Source organism: Erpetoichthys calabaricus, chromosome 3 (assembly GCF_900747795.2).
Source record: "Erpetoichthys calabaricus chromosome 3, fErpCal1.3, whole genome shotgun sequence".
Taxonomy (NCBI): domain Eukaryota; kingdom Metazoa; phylum Chordata; class Cladistia; order Polypteriformes; family Polypteridae; genus Erpetoichthys; species Erpetoichthys calabaricus.
In genome coordinates this window covers 136,978,929-136,987,412 of record NC_041396.2, presented here as the reverse complement: position 1 = coordinate 136,987,412, position 8,484 = coordinate 136,978,929, and the positions used below count along the sequence as shown (strand labels likewise).

Genomic DNA, 8,484 nt, shown 5'->3' with positions numbered 1-8,484 from the left:
TGTCTACAGTGAAGATCCTCACCTTTACTTCTCCATAATTAAAAGCAAGCTGTGAATGTATGTGGTCTCTGTTTCAGTTAAGTACATAAGCCAATGAATAGACAAGAAGGTGTCAGGTTGCTGTGATAGTTAGCAGGATGTGTAATAGTTATTGATTTCAGGGTCATGCAGGTTTGCCAGTACATATTTATATCTATATTTAGCTATATGAATAACTTCATCTCTGAATATCACATACATTGATCATGGCATCTCCACATTATTATATATATTATGTTATCTATAGTTGAGTGCCATTTCTTAATAAAATTAAAAATTCTATTCTTAAGAGAAATGTTCAAGTCAAAGAACTCTCTTTCTTTCTTTAGTTATATCATATACAGTAATCCCTCCTCCATCGCGGGGGTTGCGTTCCAGAGCCACCCGCGAAATAAGAAAATCCGCGAAGTAGAAACCATATGTTTATATGGTTATTTTTATATTGTCATGCTTGGGTCACAGATTTGCGCAGAAACACAGGAGGTTGTAGAGAGACAGGAACGTTATTCAAACACTGCAAACAAACATTTGTCTCTTTTTCAAAAGTTTAAACTGTGCTCCATGACAAGACAGAGATGACAGTTCTGTCTCACAATTAAAAGAATGCAAACATATCTTCCTTTTCAAAGGAGTGCGCGTCAGGAGAGAGAGAGAGAACAAAGCAAGCAGTCAAAAAAAAAATTAATAGGGCTGTTTGGCTTTTAAGTATGCGAAGCACCGCCGGTACAAAGCTGTTGAAGGCGGCAGCTCACACCCCCTCCGTCAGGAGCAGGGAGAGAGAGAGAGCCAGAGAAAAACAAAGTCAAAAATCAATACGTGCCCTTTGAGCTTTTAAGTATGCGAAGCACCGTGCAGCATGTCCTTCAGGAAGCAGCTGCACACAGAAGGTAGCAACGTCCCTATCGTCTAGGTGTGCGAACAGCCCCCCTGCTCACACCCCCCTACGTCAGCGCAAGAGAGAGAGAGAGAGAAAGTAAGTTGGGTAGCTTCTCAGCCATCTGCCAATAGCGTCCCTTGTATGAAATCAACTGGGCAAACCAACTGAGGAAGCATGTACCAGAAATTAAAAGACCCATTGTCCGCAGAAACCCGCGAAGCAGCGAAAAATCCGCGATATATATTTAAATATGCTTACATATAAAATCCGCGATGGAGTGAAGCCGCGAAAGGCGAAGCGCGATATAGCGAGGGATCACTGTAGACTTGAAACTTTTAGGCACAACTAATAGTTTAGATAAACCTCATGCTTAAGTTTATTATCTGTGAAACGCCCGAGTTAAGTATCCATGTGTGATCATGCTCAGTTTAATATCATTCTGAACAAGATATTTAAGTAGAAAATACCCATCCTGTCCCTTTAAGTTATGAGCTATGTAACCTCATGTAACTTGAAACAACTGAACTATACAATTTTTGCACTGCCCCCATCCAAAACCTAGATTTGCCATTTACTGTATATGCATGTACATACATGAAATTTGTAACTTGTAGTTCTTTTTCTTTACTGCTTTCAAAATCATAGATTCAGAGTTCAGGTTCTCTATAAAGCAATGTTTGTCTGCATCCTTTTCAATTTTCATTTTATATGGACAGCATTCCTTTATCTTGGACTTCTGAGGTTTTTGAATTGTCACTCACGCTGTAGAACATGTAGCAATGACAACAGATTTTCAGACTATCACAAAGACCTTTGATATGATTTGTTAATTATTCAACAAATCTAGGAATTGTGGCCTGCAGGGGGCTCTCCAGATCCCCAAACAGCCAACACAAGCAGAATCTGATCTGGACAGAAGTTAAAAGCAAAAAGTCTTTTATTGTGGGGAAAACTCTTCTCACGAGCGTTTCCCACCACCACAACCACAAGTATATGCAATACCCACAAGACAGCACACTATTTGTCTTCTGTCTTTCTCTTGTTCACTCCTCCACTTCTTCCTCCACTCCTCTTCGCAAGCATTATTCACCTTCCTCCCAACTCTGGCTCTTCACTGTGAGACAGACAGCTCCTTTTATCTCCTACTGGGGAGTATTTCTGGTCTTCTGTACATTTGGTCTGAAAGCATTACCGGGTGAGACAGAAACCCCATAAAATAGGGCTCCCCATTTCCTGTAGCACTCCGCGGTGGCATCCACAAAACCTAACAGGGCTTTATGTCCCATGCTGCCCTGTGGAAATCCAAGGCACTGCTACAACCCAGGGGGGCTGTCATCTAGTAATGCCCTGTGCGCAATCTCTCCCCTGGTCCATCTATCTCATGGGCATCCCAGCCAGGTAAGGCTGCTGGCCAACCCTTACAAAATAGTGTTTTGGATAGCAGAATTTTAAATAGCAATAATGTTTCATAGTGTCCTCAGAAACAGTTTTACAATCTATCAGAAATGGATCTACAGAACTACTCACAGTGACGGGAATACATGAAAGCAGAAGTCAAAATATATTTGGCACCCGGAAACCCTTTTAAATTCAGAATGTCATAATAATGTTCTTCATGTAAAAACAGAAAATAGTCCTTGTTTCTATCATTTGAATTTTAAAAATTGATCTCACTTGTGGCACCTATGCCAGACTACAATCTTATCATCTACTAGAGATTAGAATTTATAAAATGTTAGGTTCCCCTAATCCAAAATTCAAAAAGCTGCAAAATCTGAAACTTTTTAAGCACCGACATGACACCAGCTATGTTCCATCTAACTTTTTTACTGCTGAGTGGATATAAACAACATATGTACATATTCCACACAAATGGATTCATTATGAGGTGGGGTTGTTTGGTCCCCCGTAAAGCACTGAGCGCCATTAAGCTACAAAAAACAAACCAGCGATGGTTCTCCTGTGATGAAATGAGCGCCAAGAAGAACTATCACTCAATTGAGTATCAGGGGTCTTGGGAAGCAAGAAATGCCACTATGTGGGATATATCATGCTTGGCAGTTGATAAAATGATAACATCTACATGGCAGTGCAAACGTGCTGTGTGGCACCTGTTTTTTTTTTTTTTAGACAGTGAAATACCAGATGGCAAGATGTTATCATAGCTAGAGGGTTACTTGTGATGTTCTGATAGCAAGCCACATACTCTCCTATTAAACTGGTACATGTGTCAATAAGGAATACTAAACTGTTAACTGATTATATCATATTATAGAAAGTTGAGGATGTGCCCATTCCAGAGGAGACAAATGGTATACTGTATGCATGTTAGCGATGAATTTCAGTAACTTGTCAAAAAAAAAGGGAAGCAGGGGAAGACTCGGGATCTCAGAAATTACTGCAAAAGAAACAGAGGTGACAAATCTTGAGTGGAGATGGCAAATAATGGATGAATTGTCCATTCCTGTTATGAGTCTGGACATTGTTCAAAATTATTCTTATTTTAAATACATTTTTCCTGTTGCTGTGTTGTGGGTCTTTGGTAGGTTTAAACTTAAAGAACCTGTACTTTGCATTTAATATTTAGGTATGAACAACTTAAATTGTTTTGTTGTTTAATTTCAAGTATGTCAGATTGCCATTTTCAGCATTTTATGACTATGTTTCTGGAACACAGAATACTGTTGCTAGAGGCTGCCTCTTGGAAGGCACTATGTATCAGATCAAGAGTGCTTTGCTTTAAAACTCAATATGGAATTCTGTGCAATGTCTGAGGTTACAATTTCATCCTTCAAAAGAGCTTCAGTCTTTGTACTTTTAGTTTTTTATTTCGTAACTCATAATATAGCATTGCCTGTGGTGGGCTGGTGCCCTGCCTGGGGTTTGTTTCCTGCCTTGCGCCCTGCGTTGGCTGGGATTGGCTCCAGAGGACCCCCGTGACCCTGTGGTTGGGATATAGCGGGTTGGATAATGGATGGATAGAATATAGCATTGCCACATTAATGTCAGTTCTTATATTTTTCTGTTCTATTAAATGTTTGTTTTAAATTATTTCTTGAAATAGTGAGGGAAATAATTTGTATTGAGATGCCTTGAATGGTAAGGTGCTTTTTCCCTTGTAGGAAATATCTCAATTCTCATGTGTTTGGGCTTCAGGATCACCATAGCTGGTCAGGTAACATCAATAAAGGAAGCAGAACTTTTAAAAAAGAAAAAAAATCCCAGAAGAAAAAAAAAAAAGCGGAAACCTGTTCCAAGTGTTGGTATTTATTTACAAACATTTGGATTACAGTGGAGAAAAGCAATCACAAGTAGATTGTTGTAAAAGACATCCAGCCAATGATTTTATTGTAGACCTGTTTCAGGTCAAGGACAGAATAAGTCCCTTTAGAAGACAGATAAAAAGTATTTATTTTGGCTCAACTCTTCCTTTGGAGTGACTTCTCTTCTTCTTTGTCAAGTTAAGACAATAATTGCTGTCATGAGACAGGAAATGACAAATTAAGGCAGAATATCGCATTTAAAGGTTGTGCTGGCATCACTGATGGCTGAGTATATGATTTATGTTCTTTTACATTACTGTGGGGAATTGAAAGGGAAAGAGGAGATTACATTACAAGTGTAAATCTCATGTATAAGAATAGTCTTGTTTGTCTGTATGAAATGTATAATGATTAAAAATTAAGTAATTTTGATGACTTTTTTACTGTTTACTGTGATTGTGGAGAAAAAGGGAAAAGGGGTCTTATTTCAGCGATTCTAAATTTGTATTTTTATTTTATTAATTTTCATTGTAATCATTCCATACAAACAGATCAATTTATAACCCAACAAATTTGAAGACAAATCAAACCCCACCACTGAGAAGGAGAGCTTAGCTAAAGGAAAATTGCTTAAGGCTTTTTAATAAGGCAAAATTAACCCTTTGAAGCACATAAGAGAAGTACACATCAGGTGATATTAATTTGTGGAAAAATATATGCAAACAAGCTAATAGAATCCATTTATTCCATTTTTAGAAGTGACATATGCATAATATCATTAAAAAAATATGGGACGTATTTGTCCCTATATGCGCCAAGGTCATGCTTCCAGTTATTACTTGTTATGAAAATCAACAAAACAGTTTCTGTCAGATGTATAACATAAATGAACATCACACACTATACATACATTGTCAGTTCTGTTTTCAATTTTCTTTTGTGCACAGTAATAACATCTTTTGCGTTTTTCTGTCTTTTTCATGGTATGTTCTGGCTTGCGAGGGTTTGTTGCCATTTGTGTACGCCTTTGTGTTTGGATATTTGTCGGAATACTTCTCTGTCTGCAGGAGAAATCAGATATCAGTGAACGTGCCAATGCTGCCCGAAATTCAATCCGCTTTATCGGAGTGTCATGGAAATGGTATATTTCATTGATCTTCAGATAAATTATATATGCATTATTCACAGAAATGTCAACCAAATCAAAGAAGATGCGAAGGTAATATTTTATTCTGGCTTTCCTGTCAACTTCATATGTCACCTTTGTCTGAGCCATAAGATCAACACCACCCATATGTTGATTATATTTCTGAATTACCAAAGGGCAACGGACATCTACTTTATTAGCTGATCCTGCTACTCGTCTCTTCACAGTGATAGTAGGAATTGGCGAAATGAAGTTGCTCAACATCACAACACTTCTGCTGTCCTTCCATTTCACACAGGCAATGCCACGACTAGAAGCAGCAGAAATGTCCCCTCTGTTCATGTTTTTATCAATTGGCAGGCAGTTCGGCATATTTCTCCGATTCGCACGAACCGTTCCACAAGCTCGTATGTCCTTTTCTGCAAGGATGTACTGCAAATTCGGAGAGTTGAAGAAATTATCAAAAAATACTTGGCATCCTGTTCTGGGTAATGATTCAGTAAGGTGCAAGATTACTGACTCTCCCAAATTATGTTCCACATGCTGTGCTTTCTTGCCAAGATATGGTTCAAATTGATATAAATATCCAGTACGAGCATCACATCTGCACCACATTTTGAAGCCCCATTTTATTGGTTTGCCTTTTACATATTGGCGCATAATATTGTGGCCTTTGAATTTGATCATATGTTCATCTATGGACTGTTCCTCACTTATGCTGAGTATGTCCTGAAAGGCTGCATTGAAATGAACAATAAGTGGGCGCACTTTCCATGCTCTATCATCAGGATCATGCCAACCATTGTTATCAATAAAATGCAGAGCTGCTCGAACAGCCTCGAATTGCTGCAAAGGCATAACTTGAGCAATATATGGCACCGCCATGTCGGGTTGTGTGGACCAGTAGCACCGTAATGATGGCAGAACATGGTAACTCATGACCAAATTCATACCAATAAATGCCTTCATTTCGGCAGGTTCAATGGAGAAAGTGTTTCCTTTCTGTTGCATATACCGGATACTTTCTGGAACCAGTATTTCTTCGACAAGCTTGTCAAATTGCACAGCTGCTTGAAATATATGCAGAGGTGCTGGCATTGCATCCAAAGTTTCTGAATCTGAGATTTTGTCCATGTTAACTTGTCCATAAGCCTGTGGTTTCTTGTTGTCTCTGAACAGAAAAGGTCTATAGGACTTGCGCCATGTGAAAGTTATAGGTGGACGTTCTTCAGGCGCAGCACCTGTAGCAGAAGATGGAGAGGAGTTATTTGTGTCTGGCATTGTTTCAACAGCTGACCTCATCCGCTTTGGACGGTGACCAGAAGGACCAGGAACAGCAGGTTCTGGAGAAGTAACTGCGGAAGCATTGTCACTTCCCGAATTTTTGTCATTCACTGGTGGTTCAATAATTACATCTGTTCCAATCTCATCAGCATCACCTTCCAAAAATTCTTGATCTTCTGTATCAAGTACCAAGATAGTCTCATCCCCGCTGTCATCAGCATTCAAATATTGGATAATTTCATCATCATCAATGTGGAAGTGTCGTGCCATAACGGAATCTGAAGTAGAATGAGTGAATCACACCGGTATATCTAATCGACACATGCAGCACATTGGGACAAATGTGTCCCTTCAAGAATATCATGTAATGTTATATGTATTTACACATATTTTGCAACTTTACATTGATTTTTAGCATCTACACAAATGAATTCATAAATCTGACTGAAAAAAGATTAGAAGTAAATTTTATATTTTAAAAAAACTCTCCTGAAATATCTAGCACGGCACACCCGAAAAACGAGCACTGCTTATTCGTCACGAAATGGTGGCTTGAAGCACGTGGACAATATAAAGGACCTTTTGTAGTGGTCTGACACCTGTTGGATCCATTACAAAACATTTCGCATCATTGTGTGTGTAAATAAACTACAGGCATGCATTTTAATATGTGGGACATATTTGTCCCGTATGCTTCAAAGGATTTTAAACAAAAGAAAGAGAGAAGTAAATATATATGTAAATAAGAGATGGAGAAGGGAGTTAAATGCGGTAATAGTTATTTCTCTTATTCTAAAATAATATTGATTAAATCCTGCCAGGTTTTGAAAAAATTGAGAATTTGATTTTTTCCAATTTCAAATAATATAAAACATCGGTTTCCCACTGACTTATAAGAGGAGAATTAGGATTCTTCCATCCATCCATCCATCCATTGTCTCCCGCTTATCCGAGGTCGGGTCGCGGGGGCAGCAGCTTGAGCAGAGATGCCCAGACTTCCCTCTCCCCGGCCACTTCTTCTAGCTCTTCCGGGAGAATCCCAAGGCGTTCCCAGGCCAGTCGAGAGACATAGTCCCTCCAGCGTGTCCTTTCTTCCCCGGGGCCTCCTCCCGGTTGGACGTGCCCGGAACACCTCACCAGGGAGGCGTCCAGGAGGCATCCTGATCAGATGCCCGAGCCACCTTATCTGACTCCTCTCGATGCGGAGGAGCAGCGGCTCTACTCTGAGCCCCTCCCGGATGACTGAGCTTCTCACCCTATCTTTAAGGGAAAGCCCAGACACCCTGCGGAGGAAACTCATTTCAGCCGCTTGTATTCGCGATCTCGTTCTTTCGGTCACTACCCATAGCTCATGACCATAGGTGAGGGTAGGAACATAGATCGACTGGTAAATTGAGAGCTTCGCCTTGCGGCTCAGCTCCTTTTTCACCACGACAGACCGATGCAATGCCCGCATTACTGCGGATGCCGCACCGATCCGCCTGTCGATCTCACGCTCCATTCTTCCCTCACTCGTGAACAAGACCCCGAGATACTTGAACTCCTCCACTTGGGGCAGGATCTCGCTACCAACCCTGAGAGGGCACTCCACCCTTTTCCGGCTGAGGACCATGGTCTTGGATTTGGAGGTGCTGATTCTCATCCCAGCCGCTTCACACTCGGCTGTGAACCGATCCAGAGAGAGCTGAAGATCACGGCCTGATGAAGCAAACAGGACAACATCATCTGCAAAAAGCAGTGACCCAATCCTGAGCCCACCAAACTGGACCCCCTCAACACCCTGGCTGCGCCTAGAAATTCTGTCCATAAAAGATATGAACAGAATCGGTGACAAAGGGCAGCCCTGGCGGAGTCCAACTCTCACTGGAAACGGG

General features: G+C 40.5%; 1 protein-coding gene across 1 annotated transcript; it reads right to left on the bottom strand.

Annotated features, from left to right (window-relative positions):
• Positions 1–5,014: 5,014 nt before the first annotated feature.
• On the bottom strand, positions 5,015–6,880 carry LOC127527092 (piggyBac transposable element-derived protein 2-like). Its single transcript, XM_051924712.1, has one exon. It carries the CDS (start codon positions 6,878–6,880, stop codon positions 5,015–5,017), a length of 1,866 nt encoding a protein of 621 aa, XP_051780672.1.
• Between the last annotated feature and the right edge of the window lie 1,604 nt (positions 6,881–8,484).

Bases quoted from the DNA above. Each gene is read 5' to 3' on its own strand.
- LOC127527092 (XM_051924712.1), bottom strand. From the start codon at position 6,880: ATGGCACGACACTTCCACATTGATGATGATGAAATTATCCAATATTTG.